Source organism: Mustela erminea, chromosome 19 (assembly GCF_009829155.1).
Source record: "Mustela erminea isolate mMusErm1 chromosome 19, mMusErm1.Pri, whole genome shotgun sequence".
NCBI classification, from domain to species: Eukaryota; Metazoa; Chordata; class Mammalia; order Carnivora; family Mustelidae; genus Mustela; species Mustela erminea.
In genome coordinates this window covers 15,842,275-15,859,244 of record NC_045632.1, presented here as the reverse complement: position 1 = coordinate 15,859,244, position 16,970 = coordinate 15,842,275, and the positions used below count along the sequence as shown (strand labels likewise).

Here is a 16,970-nt window from a genome sequence, read left to right as displayed (position 1 = left end):
CTGTTACCCTGCTGCAGGGCAGAGTCAGGCAGGGGAGCATGGGGCCAGGTTGGCATTTAGGAGAGAGCCCAAGCCAGACACACACTGCGTGCGAGGAGAGTCGAGCCCTGAGTCCCTAGTGGCAGCGGACCCCTACTGGCCGGCCTGCACTGATGCCCTCGCTCTGCCCCCAGCACATCCGCGTGGGCTGGGAGCAGCTGCTCACCACCATCGCCCGCACCATCAATGAGGTCGAGAACCAGATCCTCACCCGTGATGCCAAGGGCATCAGCCAGGAGCAGATGCAGGAGTTCCGGGCCTCCTTCAACCACTTTGACAAGGTGAGCGGCTCCCTCTGCCCCTGGCGTCTTCCCTCCCCACTGTCATCGTCCCAGCCTGCCACCTCCGTCTTTGCATCTGTTCATTCACCTCACAGTGCTGAGTACTGGCCACTGCTCGCCGGGCCGGCAGGGCCCCAGCAGCTGAAGTGGGTGCACAGGGCCATCACCTTGACCTGCGGCCTGGGCATTTGTCCTTGGGAGGAGAAAGTTGGCAGCGGTGGGCGGGGGGGCGGGGAGGTTCTAAATTCTGCTCCTGGGGCCATGCATCCTTGCCAACCTACCACTGAGACCTCGGGACAGCCTGAAGCAGAGCACACCTGAGATTTGTGTGCTGCTCATGCATCGAGTCTGCGGGCCCGCTGAGCGCTGTAAAGATTCAGAAGGCCGGCTCCCATCTGGCAGGCCCACTAGGAAGGCCCTGAGCAACTGAGTTTGTTACAGTCCCCACCCACCCTTCGGGGCCCAACTGACCGTCTGCCGGCCCCCTGTGGGCGAGAGTGTGCGTGCTCAGCTCCACACTGTCAGGCAGGGCCCCTGGTGTCCCAGATAGGACAGGTTGTCGTCTACCACCCCAAATCCTGGAGGCAGGGAGAGCTCCCCCTTCCCTCCCCAGAGCCTTGGCCTCAATCCTCCATTCTACACCCCTCAGCTCCCTCCCCGGCTCTGGCCAAGGCGTTGGGCAGGCCTCTGCTCCCCCATCCCCAGCCATACCCTTGTCCATGTCCCCTCTAACTCTGTGTTTCCCCCGATGTGTTCCCCTCGCCCTGCCCTCTGCATGTGACCCCGGCCCCTCTCCCCACGTCTCCACGCTGGCCTGGTCTCCACGCCGCCCCTCGCACACACCTGCCTTCGGACGCCCGGCAGGACCACGGCGGGGCGCTGGGGCCGGAGGAGTTCAAGGCCTGCCTCATCAGCCTGGGCTACGACGTGGAGAATGATCGGCAGGTACGCGCCCCCCTGGGCCCCAGCGGACTGTGGCATTAACTGCTCTTCTTTCTCTCTCTCCTTCTCTCTGTCTCCCTCCCTCTCGCCATTCCACCCCTTGCCATGTGTGTGCCATTTCACTGGCTCTCTTGCCTCCTCCCTGCCCTGTGTCTCTCCGGACACCTTCCCCCTTACCTGGTCTCTCGGGGCCGCCTCTGTCTCCCCGGCTCCCGCCACTGTCCTGTTTCCCTGCTGTGCACATGGGGCCGCCCCTCTTGCCTACTCTGGGCCTGGCCTCCTCTGCTGTCCCTGCGTCCTCGAGCAGAAGCAGACAGGCAGCATGGACTCCGATGACTTCAGGGCTCTGCTTATCTCCACAGGATACAGCCTGGTATGCAGCCTCTGCCTCCCCCTCGCTGCTCTGCCTCTCTTCCTCCCCCACCCCCCGCGCAGCCTCCCCCTTCCTCCTCACCGCCGCCTCCTCGGGGATCCTCCCCCAGCAGAGCAGCGCAGCCTTGCTGCCTTCTCCTCCACCTGTGCTGCTGCTGCTGGGCTGGGGTCTCTCCGACGACCCCCTGAGCCACCCACCTCCTTTCCTGGAAGTCTCCCGAGAGAGGAGGTCAGGCCTCTGGCTCCCTCCCCTTTTTCTTTCTCTTTCTCTCTCTCTTTCTTCCCCACCCTCCAGAGCTAAGTCATGAGCCTAGGGCTGAGGAGCAGTAGACCTATTTGATCCATTCCCCAACTCCCCACTTCCCAAAAACGTGGGTGGGAAGGAGCAGAGGGAGCAATCTGGGCAAGTGGGGCCCTGAGCCTGGGGAAGCTGAAACCCCTGGAGGCATGTGCCCTGGGGCCGGGCCCTGCTCTCCTGCTCCGTGGGGACAGTATCCAACCAGGCCATGCCTGGTTGTCCCACCCGACTCAAGTGCTGCCTGTCCCCCGCCCCACTCCCCCTCGCAGGGTGATGCTGAGTTCAACCGCATCATGAGTGTGGTTGACCCCAACCACAGCGGTCTCGTGACCTTCCAAGCCTTCATTGACTTCATGTCAAGGGAGACCACCGACACAGACACTGCCGACCAGGTCATCGCCTCCTTCAAGGTCCTGGCAGGGGACAAGGTAAGCAGTGTACCTCGGAGGCACCCTGGGGCTCGGCCCAGAGAAGCCCTGGCAACCAGGGCTGGGCGGGTGGGGGTGGCCCACAGTCACACCCTGCCACCCCCAGAACTTCATCACGGCTGAGGAGCTGCGGAGAGAGCTGCCCCCGGACCAGGCCGAGTACTGCATCGCTCGCATGGCACCCTACCAGGGCCCTGATGCCGTGCCCGGTGCCCTCGACTACAAGTCCTTCTCGACAGCGCTATATGGCGAGAGTGACCTGTGAGGCTCCCTGCTGGAGAAACCCTGACCGAACCCCCGTCCTCACAGCCTCCAGGAGGGGCTGGGGGAGCCCTCCGCCCTTCTACCCGCTGTGGGGGCCTCCCAGGTCCTGTTTTTCTGACTCTGTATCTATGCAAAGCGCTCTGTCAGTCTTCTCTGGGGGTGGGGGGTGGGCAGGGAGGGGCTGGGGCAGGCTCTCCCCTCTCTCCGTCAGTCGGCCCCCTCCCCCTGGATGGGGGTGAGGGAGACCTTTGGGGTCCACGCTTCTGGTCTGGTAAATGTATAAGACGTGTTGTTTTGTTTTATAACTATGTGGAGGAGACAGTGGATTCCCACAGCGAAACAGGTCACCTCCAGGCCCTAGGAATGCCCTCCACACCTTGTCCCTCTTTTGCCCGCCCCTCCCCTGCTCCCCACGAGGTCCCTTCAAGGCCTCCCACATCCAGGCCAAAGCCCTATGTGCCTTGTCCAGGAACCGCCCGGCCTGCGTTGGGCCCTACAGGGGGCCCAGCAGAGGGCGACACAGCTGCCTGACAGGAAAGAGGACCCCGCCCCCTCCCTTCTTCCCAACTTGCAGTTGCCAGGAGATGAGGGGGTGCAGCTCCGCACCTCCCCTTTTCTGCAACAGGAGTAGGGTTGGCAGACCAGCCTCTCAGCCCCAGCCGGTACCCCACCTTGCTTTGTCCGGACCTGTGTTTCCGATTTTTTAAGGACCAAAAAACAAAACAAAACAAAAAAACCACAAAACAACAAACAAAAAATCCACAAAAAAAAAAAAAACCTATAAAAAAAGGAATTAAAAACTTTCAGAGAATTACTATTTACTTTATTAACTTACGGATTTATTATATAAATATATATTCACCTAGCAACATATCTTCGCCGCCTCTTGCTCTCATAATGAAGACGTAGCTGATTTGCTGCCCTCCCCCAGCCCCTCACTGAATTTTCTCTGTTGTCTGTCGTTGGGCATGGGTCTCTGGGACCCTCCTGAGGTGGAGGGTGGGCTGCCGGCCTGGCTGCCTGTTAGTTGATGGGTTTTGCTCCCTTCCCCCCTTTATTGAGTTTATTCTGATTTGATTATTTTTTTCTCGGTTTCTGGATAAACCACCCTCTGGGGACAGGATAATAAAACATGTAATATTTTTAAGAAGGATTCCTACCGTGTTCTCTTTCTCTCTCCTCTGTTCTCCGCTTCTTAGGAGAGCCACAGGAGAACCTCTTCCCAGAGCAAGGCTGAGCAAGGGAGATCCCTGTCTCCCCCAAGTGTGTAAACCTCAGTGCCACGGGGCACCCGCTTGAGGTCAGGTGCTGTCTCCAGTGCTAACTAGTGTGGCCTGCACCAGAAAAGGGCTGGGACTGTCCCTGCTTATAGGTGAGGAGGGCAGAGCACGGAGGCAGGGACCCGCCTGGCCGAGTGGTGGGGCCAGACCTTGCCCCTCCGCCCCCGCCGGCTCCGGGGCAGCAGAGCAGCAGACCCAGGTAGAGGGGTTGGTGTGGCTCAGACCCCCGCCCTGTTGAACAAAGCCCAGTCCAGGCTGGGCAAGGAGAACGGGCTCCTGGCAGCGCTTCGCCTCGAGCCGCAGGGGTTCCGTGCGGAGATCCTACGAGAAGGTGGCCACCTCCATCCACTGGGGGAGAGAAGACCCCTGGCTTGAGGCAGGGCTCTCCCAGGACTCCCGCCTGGCCCCCCGAGCCCCCCAGCCCCAGCTCACCTGTCTGCGGGTCAGGCAGACGACCCCCTCGCCTCCATCCAGGTGCCGGCTGCAGTGGCCTGCGCAGAGCGGGCGGGTTGAGCGACCCCCACCCCACCGAGGTGCGTGGGAGTCCGTCCATCCCACCCCCCCTGCCCCCCACAGGCAGCACTCACGAAAGATGCAGGTGAGCTGGGCCGCACAGGACACGAAGCGCTCGAAGTCCACGCGCAGACGACTGTCCCGGTAGCGGCTCGTGAGGGCCTGGGTCAGCTGGTTGTTGAGGTGGAAGCCTAGGGCAAGCGGCCTATGAGCCCCCCCAGGGGGTCTGTCCACCCCCACCTTGGGCAGCTCCCTTCCTGCCTCCGCCTCCACGCTCCATTTCCGCACGTGACAGCCCTGATCCTACCAGGCCGGGACGCCATTAGATGGAGGGATTGCACGGCGCCCGGCCCGGGCCCCGGACATGTGTGTCGGCCCCACATGGAGTCCATTCCTTCACATCAGAGACCATTTCTGGACTTGAGAAATCACCTCTGACGAGAAATCACAACAGGCCTTCAAAAGCCAGAAACAGCGGCTCCTCCTCCGAGGCCCTGCAGGAGTCTGGCTGCAGGATGGCACCCTCGACCCTGTGTCCAGATCTGCAGTTGTGAGGACAAGGTCCTGGCTTCCGCTGCTACCTCAAACCAACCTGTGCCCTGCTCTGTGCCCGCATTCGCTGTTAGGTCTTTGTCCCGTCTGTGCCTTGTAGCTGCTGGGGGCCGGGGGAGCCCGGGGCCCGCAGCCCTGCCTTAGCCGCATGACCTCCCAGGCCCTCCATCCCGAGTCGGGCCCAGAAGCCCTCAGCTGCCGCCTCAGACGCAGCTTTTCTGACCACTCTCAGTGCCCCCGGTTCGGGCTCCTGGCTGGGATCCTCCCGTACCCAGGAAATCCCTCACCTGGTTTAGTAGGTCCTGGTGACTGTGACTCCTGGCTACCCCTCCCCACGGGCCCCATTGTCCTTATTGTCCTTAGCGGGCTGCTGGCCTGCGCAGCTTGCGCAGACCACACCTCACCCACCTCTCCCCCAACTCCTGCACTTGGACCTTGTGCTCCATCTTGCCTCCCTTGCACGCGATGTTCCTTCTGCCCAGAGCACTGCTACTCCTCTCACCCTGGCCCCTCCGGGAAGCCTCCGAGCAGGGAGCGCCCCCACTCTTCACCTGCAGCCCCAATGCCCGCCCTGATGCCTCTGAGCCATCACTGTCCTTGGAGGCCGAGGGAGGGGAGGGAGGGGAGGGAGCGAAGGGCGGGATCTCTGGCCCCCCAGCCTCAGCCGGCACAGCCAGGAGCAGAGCAGGGGTTTGGGGGAGGCTGGTGGTGCAGAGCATGGCTGAGGGGCGGCAGGTCATCTTTGCCAGTCCCCCGCCCTGATCTGTCCCCCACATCCAGGGCTCTGGAGCTTGCTTCCTGCTGGTCTACTCCCTGGTCCTCCCTCTTACACAGTGTGTCTCTGGCCCTCCTCACACCCTGACGCTGGACCTGCCTCACCCTCCTCCCTCTCATACATATTAAAGAAAAAATTTTGTTTTAAAGACCCTAGATGCTCACGAGACCTCATGGGGCTTTACTGCCTCCCTCCACTGATCTCTCATCTGTGACCACCCTCCGTCCGCCAGCCACACTAGCCTCATTTCCAAGACCTGGCACCCCGAAGCTGTTCCAGCGGGGCTTATGCTCTCACCTCAGGGCCTTTGTAGTAGCTGTTCTTCTGTCAAGACTACACCTGCCACCGTGTCCCCTAGACTCAGTCCCCTTCCTTCAGGTCTGCTCAAACAGCACCTGGGTCCTTCCCTGAGAACTGTGCCTCTGGCCACAAGCCCCTCCCCCGCCACCCCCCTTCTCTTTCCTCCATAGCTGACCATCTGACCCAGACATTCTGCTTGTCTGTCTGTCTGTACCGCCAGGACCCCACCCCCCTCTAAGAGCATTTCCTCAGTCTCCTGCCTGGAAGAATGCCAAGAATGTGTACCAGGTGCCCAGTAACCCCGACAAGTGGTGCCAGCTTTCCATCGGCCCTCACCCTCTTGCCTCTGCTGCTGTGCACCCGGGACTCCGTGTCTGCCCGTGTGCCACACCTCCCAACATTCTCGCTCCCTCCAGGCCTCCTGCCTCTCAGACTGGGGAACAGCCAGGCAGCAGCCTCCCGCCAGGCGGCAGCCTCCCACCTCCCCTTGTCGGAGGAGCCCTGGGATCGGGGCTGGGGGACTGGGAGCCCCTTCCAGTCCCAGCCCCTCCATGCATGGACTCAACTTGCTAGGGAGCCCAGGAAAAGCTTTGCTCCCTGGCTCCGCCCCCTGGGAGGATTTTGTGCCACACAGACGGAGGGGACTGTCCTACCTCCTTTCTGAAACCCTTCCCGGGGCCCTCCGGGCCCTCTGCGCACAGTCGGGAGCTGTGTGCCTGCACCACCACCACCCCCTCCACCACCCCTGCCCCTGGTCCCGGCAAGAGCTAGTAACAAACTACGTGGGCTTCGAGACTGGCGATAGGTGAGCAGAGCACAGAGCATCGGAAGGGGAGCACAGCCTGTCCCCAGACACCCTACCCCACCCCCACCCCTGCCCCCGCCATACCTGCTGCATTCAGTGCCAGCCTCAGTTCATAGGAGTTCATGGTTCCAGAGGCATCCTCATCAAATTTGTCGAATGTGGCCTGGGTCAGGAGCTATAGGTCAGTCCCAACTCCTGGCCCTCCCTAGGAGGCCAGTCAGCCTTGGTTCCCACCCCAGCTCCCTTTCTTCCTGGCTTGGTGCCCTGGGCAAGCAGCTCTGCCTCTCTGAGCCCGCCTCACAGTCTCTAAAATGGGAATAGTAGTAACAGCTAGAATAGGGTCGTGAGGACAAGCTGAGATTCTACCCACAAGGGGCTTCGTGAGGGCTCAGCAAACAGCAGCTTACTGCTCACCAGTACAGGGAGGCTTGGACCCTTTCCTCCTCCCGGGGACCCAGGGCAGTGGGAATGAATGCCTCCCACTAGCAAAGGCCTCTCAGAGGGGAGGTGACTTGCCTGAGTTCACACACCCAGAGAGGGGCTGAGCCGGGAGCTAGGACTTCAACCCCAGACCAGAACCTGTGCTTTCCATCGCCAAGCTATTTAGTGCCCCGAAGGGACCACAGAAGGGCAGATGCAGCAAGGGCTTCCCAGCCAGATCCCTCCAAACTGTCCCTCAAGGTGGGTGCGGCCCACGTTCTCCCCTGGGATCCTGCTAGTTAGCAGAGCACCTATGTCCTGACTAGTAACAGTGCTTCACGTTCCTGGAGGTGCTTCACCTTCCTGGAGGAGGTGCCCCCCCCCCAAAAAAAACTTCCGACCTTACCTGCCACTCCAGGAGATGGCCCCAGAGCTGCTGGAAGTGATGCAGGGTGAGGCTCTGTCCGTTCTGGGGAGGAGGCAGCTGGTTAAAATCCATATCCCCAGGAGGGGGACAGAGGCCCCAACATCCCCACCCTCCCTACCCAGACACTGTCCCCTTCGTATACCCCAAAACAGCACAGCAGCTGCTCACAGGTCCTGAGCCCAATCTCGGCAGAGGTCCGGGCGGAGGTCCGGGCGGAGGTCCGGGTATGGGCCCTGGCTACAGGAAACAGAAAAACCCCAGTACTTCCTGCATGTTAACCGTCACTGGGATCTGAGCCCAGGCAAGGGGGTTCCAAGTCCCCTCATGGCAGCTACACTCCCTGCCTCCCTTAGAAAAAGGGAGGTCTTATGGGTGGCCATGGCCTTGGCCCTGAGTCCTGCCACAGGATCCACATGTTGTGGGAAGACACGTCAGGCTGAGTGCAGGGCTCCCGTGGCCTGACTCCCCACGGCATCATGGATTGACACACCTAGGGGGCTCCGTGGGGTCCACCCCCATCTGCAACTCACCAGGCTCCAGGGCAATACTTAATAAGGTCTGGAGCTGAGAGGCGCTGAGTGCTTCCTCCTGGTCAAGGAGAAAGCCAGTGGTGAGGCTACTCACTCAGGCAGCCATTCGACACAGCCCCTTTAGCCTGCTGGGCGGTGCTGGGGACACAGCAGAGACAGTACTCATGGTCCAGGGGGAGAGAGACACCTGTCCCCAGAGCAGTCAGGGCTGCAGGGGGGAAGCACTGGGCTGTGGGAGTCCACAGCCAGCATGCAGCTGACCATCCTGGGGGAGAATCCCAGAGATTCCAGGAAATCCCACAGGAGAAAGACGAGGCCATAGCCAGGGCAGGGGACAAGGAGAAGGCAGTCCAGGCAGAGGCACAGAGAGAACAAGGGCCCTGAGGCAGGGATAAGCAGTGAGCATTTTGAGAGTAAAGAGGAGATTTAAGCACAGAGAGAAACTAAAGCAAAATGAGACACCCCCCACCCAGGATAAGGAAGGGGCCCCCAGAGGAAGGGTGAACCCCTATTAGCCCTGGCCCGGCCCCCTCACCTCTCCTGCCAATTCCTGAAACAGCTGCTCTAGCCCCAGTTCCAGAGGCATGTACGGGACCTGTGGGCAGGGGGAGTTCAGTGAGGGCGGAGCAGACCTCTACCCGCCCCCCCGCCCCCCACTCTGGCAGCCCCGCACCATGAGGGCCTGCAGGTCGGCGCTGATGACGTCATCAATCTCCCTGCCAATGACAAGGGGAGTCAGGGAGTCGGGGGTAGGTCCCCGGGCCAATCCCCTTGGGGAGGAGGGATGTCCCGAGGTCCTGGGGCTCCGGTCAGGGGAACCCCGAGGGGGCGGGTCTGGGACACTCCGGCTCACACAGCGGTGTGACGGCGCTCTGAGAAGACGCGCAGCGTGAAGTCTGCCTCGTCGCCGGCGTGGGCGGCGCTGGGCACCACCAGGTAGTGGCCGGGGCGCAGGCGGCAGCGGCGGCTCACGTCGCGGCGGGCGCAGAAGGGCGAGCGGTCAGCGCGCAGCAGGCCCGGCAGGAGCTCGCGGCTGCGCGGGGAGTCCCACAGGCCCAGCAGCTGCGGGCAGGGGCGCTGAGCTCCAGCTCCCGCCCGCCCGCCCGCAGCCGCTCCCGCCTGGCCTCGCCCTCCCCACTCCGCCACGCCACCGCCTGGCCGAGGCCCCCGGCAGCCGCCGCCCGGTGACCCTGCGCCCGGGGTCCCCACGGAGACCCACCTCCTCTGGGATCTGGAAGAAGCAAGAGCAAGAGGGTGAGGGCCCACGGCGGTGGCGGCCACCCTTCAGAGCCCCCTCCACACCTCCTTTGTTTTTCTTCCCCTTCCCCCTGCCCCCCTGTCCCCGACCTGCTGGACCCCCTCCCATTGGTGCCCCCACGGCCCCTCTCTGCTCCGCAGACCCCCTCCCTGGTCCTCAGCGCCTCGGACTCCCCACTGCCCTGCGAACGGACCCCCGGCGCTCTCTGCGCCCTCCCGACCTCAGTTTCTCCCTGAACCCCCTCCTAGTTCCCCCAGCTCTCTCGCTCCAGTCTCTGAGCCCCACGCCCCGGGCCTTCCCAGCCCCCTCCGTGGCTCCCTGTCCCCGCTGCTCCCGCCCAGCCCCAGGGTCCCACCTGGAACACGTGGAAGCCCACAGTGAGGTAGGTGAGGCCCTGAGCCCTCAGGCGCCGCCGATTACGCTGGATGAGTGACAGAAGGACAGTGCACTTGGGGATGCGCCCCCCCCTGGCCGGGCCCCACGCTCCTGCTGCCCCCCAGCCCCCCCAAGGCCCCTCCTCATCATCATCTTCCTCCTCATCAGGCTCCAGCAGCGTCAGTCGGAACTGGGGGTTGGTCCAGAAGGTTTCTAACAGAAAAGAAAGAAATGGGGTACCCCGGCCTGCCACAGCCCACCCCCTCCCCTGCCAGGCGTCCCCCAGGCCTCACCGGTGCCGGGCAGGCTCCCGCCAGAGTTGAAACCGCGCACCCAGCGGCCTTGGAACATGTGGATGTGCCAGCCGCCTCCAGCGGGGCTCGGGCCTAGCACCTCTGGGCTCAGCGAGCAGATCTGGACGGTGTTGAAGTGGCGGAGGAAGTCCTTCAGCTCCATCCTGCACAGGGGCGGGCGGTGAGACCCTCCCCAGGGCTCCAGTCTCCCAGACATCTCAGGACCCCAGAATGACCCCCAAATCACAATCCCCAAGTTCTCTAATCATCACCAAGTACCCCTCTGTCTGCCAAATAGTACCCTGTCTCCAGAAATGGCCTCCAGATCCCAGCGCCCTCCAACCCCACCCCCGACGATTTCTCCAAGTCCCCAGAAATGCCCCGTGTATAGTCAAGACCCACACACTCCCCCCACCTATTGTCAAATTGTCTTCAGCCCCCAAATATCAAGACCCTCAGACTTTCAACTTCCAACAAGCATCCTTCAGCCCCTCAGCAGCACCAAACACTCAGAAATGTCCCAGATGTCACCAAGCCTCCCCCAATTACCCACCCCCTTCAACCCTCCAAAAATTACTGCGCCTCCCAGTTCCCCTAATATTGCTGCTAATCAACTCCCCCAAATAGAGCGCAACCCCAAAGTTACCACCACAAGGACAGTTTCTACGACCCCATCCCCCATCCCTTCAGGCAGGCCTCTACCCCTCCGTGTACCCCTTTGGCCTGGGGCTGGTCCAGAGGCGGGCGGGGACCTTGGACCACTCACCAGAACTCGCCATCCTCCTTTTTCACCAGCAGGGCCTCTCGCCACTCCGCAGGGAGCGCGTCCCAGCGCGGGCAGCTGGGGAGACGGGGGTGTGAGGACTGGGCGGGGGGGTCTGAGCTCCCCGACCTGGTCCTCTCCCCCAAATCCATCCTACCTGTCGCTCCAGGCCCCAGTCCACTCCACACGGCCCCATGGGTTCCGGAGCCGCAGCAGCCGCACCTTGGTGAAGCCCAGGGTCACCTGAGGGCAGCATGGTCAGTGGGGGTGGCTCTGGGGCCCCCCTGCAGCCCGCTCGTGGGGGATACTCACCTTGTACGTGCCCGTGACGGAGTACGCGTGTCCCTTCACCAGCCCATCTTCTGTGCGGTACTCACCCCGATCGCTCTGAGCAGAGGGCAGGGGACGGTGAGGTCACGGTGGGGGACACAAGCGTGGCTGCTCTTCTCTGCCCCTCACCTCCCCTCACCCCAGCCTCCTGCCACCAAAGCTCCCAACTGAAAGACATGGGGCTCCGAAAGGGCAAAGGATTGGTGAGTGAAGGCGAGAGAGGAAGATGGAGAAAAGACAAAAATACATGAAGGGAACAGAGACGCAGAACAGGCAGATGGACCAAAAGAGGCAGAGAAACATGAAGGACAGGGAGTCAGTCAGTGAGCACAGGATTAAGCAAAGAAGAAGCGAAGGAGTTAGACCAACTCAGTGAACAACTGAGCATGCGACTGGGTCGCAGATGAACGAGGGACTCCAGCCGAGCCTGTGGAAATCTATTCTAGGCCTTCTGCTGAAATTCTCAGAAAGAAGCTTTGCCATTTTTTTTTAAACCACTGAGGGGTGGTAGGAGGGCCCCTGCAGCTGTGGGGGCCCCTTTTGTGGCCATGAAGGGAATGCCTGCCCAGGAGTGAAGCTAACCCAGAACAAGGAATAGAAAAAATACATTCTCCACATCTGCTAAGCACCTGGATTCAGCTATGCCTGAAGCTTGTTTAATGAGAGCAAATAAATCGCCTTTGACTTGCTCGAGTTTGATGGGTGGGGGTACTAGCCAACAACGAACACAGACAGGAGGACACAGGCCACCTCCCCACCGCAGCCCTGACTGCGCTCTGGCCCTGGTGGGGGTCTCGGTGCCAGTCAGGCTCTCACCAGGGCGGTGGCTCCCACGAGGGACTCCTTGGCCAGGGCATGGCGCACGGCAGAGAAGAGCCCTGGGATGTCTTGCCTCAGGTAGAGCACCTCGCCCACGCCGCCTGTGAAGTCTACGAAAGCCTCATTCATGTGGCCGCCTCGCATCACCTCATAGGAACCGTGGAGCCTGCGGAAGCAGGTGTGAGGGGAGTGTCTGAGGCCTGCACGAGCATCTCACACACACCCCTGGGATCTGGGGGCCTCTGGCCCGGGGCATGGGGGGCCTGGAGATTATCCCTGACATTTGCAGACTCCTGAGGTGGCCTGCGGTTCACTCTGGAAGCCCTTGGAAATCAGGCCTGTGGTCCCTGGGCCATTAGGACTGGGCATTTGGGGGGATCACAGGAGAACTCCGTCAGAATTCTGGGCATCCTGGGGCTATCTCTGAAACTCTGAGTCTCCGGGAGATGCCTGCTTTGGGGGTAATCTCTGTGCACTTGTCAGGGATTTCAGAGCCTCGGGATGGAGAAAAGCAAAAATCGAAGTTTCCAGGGATTACAGTCATATTTGAGAGGTGTGGGGTGCCTGGCGGGGGCTCAGTAAGTTAAGCGCCTGTCTCTGGCTCAGGTCATGAGCTCAGGGTCCTGGGATGGAGCCCTGTGTTGGTCTTCCTGCTCAGCACGGAGTCTGCTTCTCTGTGCTCCCCTGCCCCGGACTTGTTCTCTCTCTTCCTTCCTTCCTTCCTTCCTTCCTTCCTTCCTTTCTTTCTTTCTTTCTTTCTCTCTCTCTCTTTCTCTCTCTCTCTTTCTCTCTCTCTCTCTCTCTCTCTCTCTCTCGGGTGCCTGGGTGGCTCAGTGGATTAAGCCGCTGCCTTCGGCTCGGGTCATGATCTCGGGGTCCTGGGATCGAGTCCCGCATCAGGCTCTCTGCTCAGCGGGGAGCCTGCTCCCTCCTCTCTCTCTCTCTGCCTACTTGTGATCTCTCTCTCTGTCAAATAAATAAATAAATTCTTAAAAAAAAAAAAATAAAATCTTCTTAAAAATTTGGGAGATGCTTTGTGTTTCTCAATGGATCAGGAGAGAGCTTCTGAGATTACAGGCCCCCAAGGGGATAAATCTTGGGTTTAGCGGTTCCGGGGCCTGAGAGATGAGATTTCAGGCTCCTGGACTGTGAGTATCGTGGGTCTCTAGGAACGTGCCTCTAGGGAAGTGTCTAGGATTTGGAGGGAGGTCCTCAGGGGATGGTGTGACATTAAGGTCCTGAGCACCGTGACTTGGTGCAGGACCCCTGGAAGGGTGTCAGGATCCCAGAAGCTGGGGGTCTCTGGGGTTCCCTTGCCGGCTAGGCAGGTGTTCCAGAGTCCTTACTTGGCATAGGCCTTCTCCAGCAGCGGGGCCCAGAACTCGTTCCTCTGATGCGAGCGCACAAACATCAGCTTCCCTTCACGCACCGGCAGCCTGTCGTCCACCACGACATCCACCCAGCGGCCAAACTGCCAGAGCTGGTGGGAGGAGGGCAGGGCGCAGGCTTGGCTCCCAGCTCACAACCGTGCCTGGACCCCATCCTCTGACCCCCAGCCCTACCGCACCAATCTGAGAATTACAGCCCCCAGGCAACCAAGCCAACTAGGAGATCTGTGGTCCCATGGGGGATATGGAGGCACAAACCAAGGATCTTTACCTGGAAATGGAAGACACCTGCATAGTCATCTTGGAAACCCTGTCCAGGGGGGACCACCCGGCACAGGAGTCGGGGATACAGAGTGAGGGAGGCAGCAGCCGCAAGAAACCAGCAGTTACCTGGGAGGAAGGCCGAGGACGGGTTAAGGATGGAAAGGGGGAGACTGGGTCTCCCCTGGGGAGAGGAGAGTCTGAGGGGTGGACCCAGGGGCCGCCGAGCTACAGGAGCCCAGCTACAGCCTCTGCCAGATCTGGGAGCCCAGGATGGGTTCTGGGGTCTTACCTAGGCGCCCCTGACACACATCTGTTCGGCTCATGTCCTCACAGATGAACTGGGGCTCAGCGCAAAACTCCTGGGGGGCATGGGGAGAGTCCGGGCCTCAGCCAGGAAAGGGAGAGAAGGAGCGACTGAGAGGTCCAACGCCTGGGTCCCCTCCTGCCCTCACTGCTCCAGAGTAATGAGCACCTCCAACCCCAAGAGAGGCTTGTAAAGCCTGTGGGCAGGCATCTGGGCTTCTCCAGACCCCACAGTCAGAACTCTCAGCCCTCCTCTTCACATCCAGGTCCCCAGCCCCTCCTCCCTCAGACACAGGAGCCCAGCCCCCAGCCCCTCCTCCCTCAGATCCAGGGGCCCAGCCCCCCCACAGCCCCCTCCTTCCTCAGACCCAGGAGCCCAGCACCCCCCAGCCCCTCCTCCCTCAGACCCAGGAGCCCAGCCCCCAGCCCCTCCTCCCTCAGACCCAGGAGCCCAGCACCCCCCAGCCCCTCCTCCCTCAGACCCAGAAGCCCAGCCCCCACAGCCCCCAGCCACACATTACATGGGGTCTCTTCCATTCCACCCCTTTCGCCTTCTCCGAGTCTGGCCCCAGCTCATCATAGCCAAGGGCATCAGGGCCAGCAGGGAAGTAGGGATCTCGGAACAGGATCCCCTCCTCCAGGCAGGCTGCTCGGATGGTCTCGAATCTCTGGCCCCGAAAGGGCTTCGGGCCTCTGGTTCCGGGCCCTGCCTCTTCGTCTACCAGCTGGATGGTGACCCGTCCGCTGCCACACGCCATCCGGACAGTCTGCACTCAGAGCCTGGCCCCAGGCTCTTTAACCTCCTGACTCACAGGGGCGGGGCTTCCCCTCCATCTGAGCCCCAATGGGGGTCTTTAGGCCACGGGGAGCTGGCCCTTGTTAATACTAATTGATGGTTTGGGGTGCCACAGAGCAGGGGACGCCTCTGCGGTGGTTTCCTCCCCAGGGCGTGGGGCCTTCAGTTGTGGCCAGGGTGGAAGCTTAATGGGCTTGGCCCACAGCAAGAGGGAAGGCGGGCAGAGCTGAGGGAGGACTGGCCAACCCTGAGAGAGGGCCTGGAAAGAGGTCAGTGTGGAGGTGTGTTTCTGCCATCTTGCCCCTGCCTCTCCCTCTGCGGGGTTGGGAGTGTGGGGGGCAGGGAGGGGTGGCACACTGACCCTGCGTCTCCATTTCTCCCTGTCTCTCCATCTGCCAGTTTCTTTTTTTTTTTTTTTTAAGATTTTATTTATTTATTTGACAGAGATCACAAGTAGGCAGAGAGGCAGGCAGAGAGAGAGAGAGAGGAGGAAGCAGGCTCCCGGCAGAGCAGAGAGCCCCATGTGGGGCTCGATCCCAGGACCCTGGGATCGTGACCTGAGCTGAAGGCAGAGGCTTAACCCACTGAGCCACCCAGGTGCCCCCATCTGCCAGTTTCTCTCTCTCCCATCGTATCTATCTCTGCCTCCAACTCTGTCCATCTCTCTCTCTTGTCTCCTTTTGTCTTCCCTTGGTGTGTTTTGGTCTTTCTGTGTGGCTGTCTCTCCCTGCACCTTTGGTCTTGGCCGTGCCTCCCTGTACTTCGCTCTGCACCCTTTTCTCTGCCCTGTAGCTGCTCAGTCCCCTGGGGCCCCTGGGGTTCACTCCTTCTGAGCCACCAGGACCCTGTCTCCCCCCTTCCCCGACAAAGCAGACCTCAGCCTGCTCGCCCCACACAGGGCTGACTATGGACAATCCACTCTGCTCTTACTGGCCTTGGGTTGGGAGCCAGTCCCACCAGTGACCGTGACCCCAACCCTAGCCCCACGAAGCTCGGGGTCCAGTGGAGTAGTGTTTCCCCCAGAGGAAGAAGGAGTCATTGGAAGAAACATTAGAAGTAGGTTCTGAGAGGCCAGAAACTCACCAGTTTGCGTCCCAGCAGACTTCCATCCTCCCCGGGTGGGGGTGGGGAGTGTGTCTCCTGCACGGACAGAACCTTGTCACCTCTGTGGCAAGGGACAGTATTTAGTCCTCTGGTGTCCTTCCCTCCAAACAGATCAACAGATAATGTCTGAGCCCCCAGCTGTGTGGCCACCGGAAAGGGGTTATAAAACAAGATGTCTTCCTGTAGAAGTGCCCAGGCCACCCCCAGCCCTCCACCTCTGTCATGTGAGGCAGGTGACAGTGGTTTGAAGCATCTGCCAGGGTAGGAGCTGAAGGGCCAGGGTTCAAATCTAGACTCTGCCACTTAGCACCGTGTGTCTTGGGCAAGTCACTTAAGCTTTCTGCGCCTCAGTTTCCTCATTTCTACATCGGGAGCAGTAACAGGACTGACCTCAGCGCGTTGTTGGGAGAATCAAACAAGTTAATCTGTGGGACATGTTCCGAGCAGCACTGGTACTCAGTAAACATGAGCTGCTGGGACTACGTCTGGGGGCCCATCCCCCAGACTGTGACGGATCACCTCTGGCTGCTGCTTCTGCCATTTCCACAGCCACTCCTGCCACCCTGCTCTACACATTTCCCACCTGTTGAGGTCACAGCCCTCTCCCCTCTACCGGGCATTGATTGAATAAAACCTGCCTGACATCTTGCAGTAGGCAGGAAACAACTCGCTGTTATCCCAGATCATTCCACTGCCACCCGGCGGCCCTTCTTGGCCTTCGTGGGCAGGTCCCTGCTGGCTGCTGCTCGTCCTAGCTTCCCGACGCCTTGTCGCCAGGCTCTGGTCACATCCCACAAACAAGAGTTCTCTTGATCGCTTCCCACACGTCTTACACCCAGGGTCCCAAATAAGCTTGTCTTCCTGGACGAACCTAAGAAAAACGCACTGATGCCGGCGTAGTGGAAGTCTGTTGCTTTGTGAGCCCAGCGCCCCCTACCTCTTCCTCTGGAATCAGCACCCCCATTATGTTTTGGGGATCCATGGATCCCTTATTCTCAAGCTCTGAGTCTCCTGGAGGGCTGGCCCCGCCCCCTGGCTCCAGGGCGGAGAG

The 16,970-nt window shown here is 60.8% G+C and overlaps 2 protein-coding genes across 6 annotated transcripts in view; one reads left to right on the top strand and one right to left on the bottom strand.

Moving 5' to 3' along the window:
• The window catches only part of ACTN4 (actinin alpha 4), a 68,527-nt gene extending 65,140 nt beyond the window's left edge, over positions 1-3,387 (top strand). For 2 of the 5 annotated variants that reach the window (XM_032325361.1, XM_032325360.1), the window contains exons 18-22: positions 174-320; positions 1,185-1,265; positions 1,570-1,635; positions 2,202-2,360; positions 2,467-3,387. In XM_032325361.1, coding sequence (XP_032181252.1) covers positions 174-320; positions 1,185-1,265; positions 1,570-1,635; positions 2,202-2,360; positions 2,467-2,625 — 612 coding nt within the window. In that variant the 3' untranslated portion in view covers positions 2,626-3,387. The remainder of the gene's footprint in view (positions 1-173; positions 321-1,184; positions 1,266-1,569; positions 1,636-2,201; positions 2,361-2,466) is intronic. The other 3 variants (XM_032325364.1, XM_032325363.1, XM_032325362.1) reach the window with 2 other exon arrangements.
• Positions 2,911-14,777, bottom strand: CAPN12 (calpain 12). The gene is made up of 21 exons (XM_032326158.1): positions 14,541-14,777; positions 14,006-14,075; positions 13,724-13,842; positions 13,411-13,544; positions 12,062-12,230; positions 11,228-11,302; positions 11,073-11,158; positions 10,919-10,993; positions 10,153-10,316; positions 9,840-10,072; positions 9,446-9,457; positions 9,080-9,288; positions 8,900-8,942; positions 8,762-8,821; positions 8,227-8,284; positions 7,839-7,933; positions 7,676-7,738; positions 6,934-7,012; positions 4,492-4,608; positions 4,337-4,395; positions 2,911-4,252 (listed from the first exon to the last, which is right to left on the bottom strand). Exons 1-21 carry the CDS (start codon positions 14,775-14,777, stop codon positions 4,226-4,228), a joined length of 2,184 nt encoding a protein of 727 aa, XP_032182049.1. The 3' UTR covers positions 2,911-4,225.
• Between the last annotated feature and the right edge of the window lie 2,193 nt (positions 14,778-16,970).

What these genes read in the sequence shown, in the direction of transcription:
- CAPN12 (XM_032326158.1), bottom strand. Translation starts at nt 14,777, where the DNA reads ATGGCGTGTGGCAGCGGACGGGTCACCATCCAGCTGGTAGACGAAGAG. An exon ending in TGTGTGTCAGGGGCGCCTAG is followed by an intron (nt 13,843 to 14,005) that starts GTAAGACCCCAG and finishes CCTTCCTCCCAG; the next exon opens with GTAACTGCTGGTTTCTTGCG. An exon ending in CCGTCACGGGCACGTACAAG is followed by an intron (nt 11,159 to 11,227) that starts GTGAGTATCCCC and finishes TGCTGCCCTCAG; the next exon opens with GTGACCCTGGGCTTCACCAA.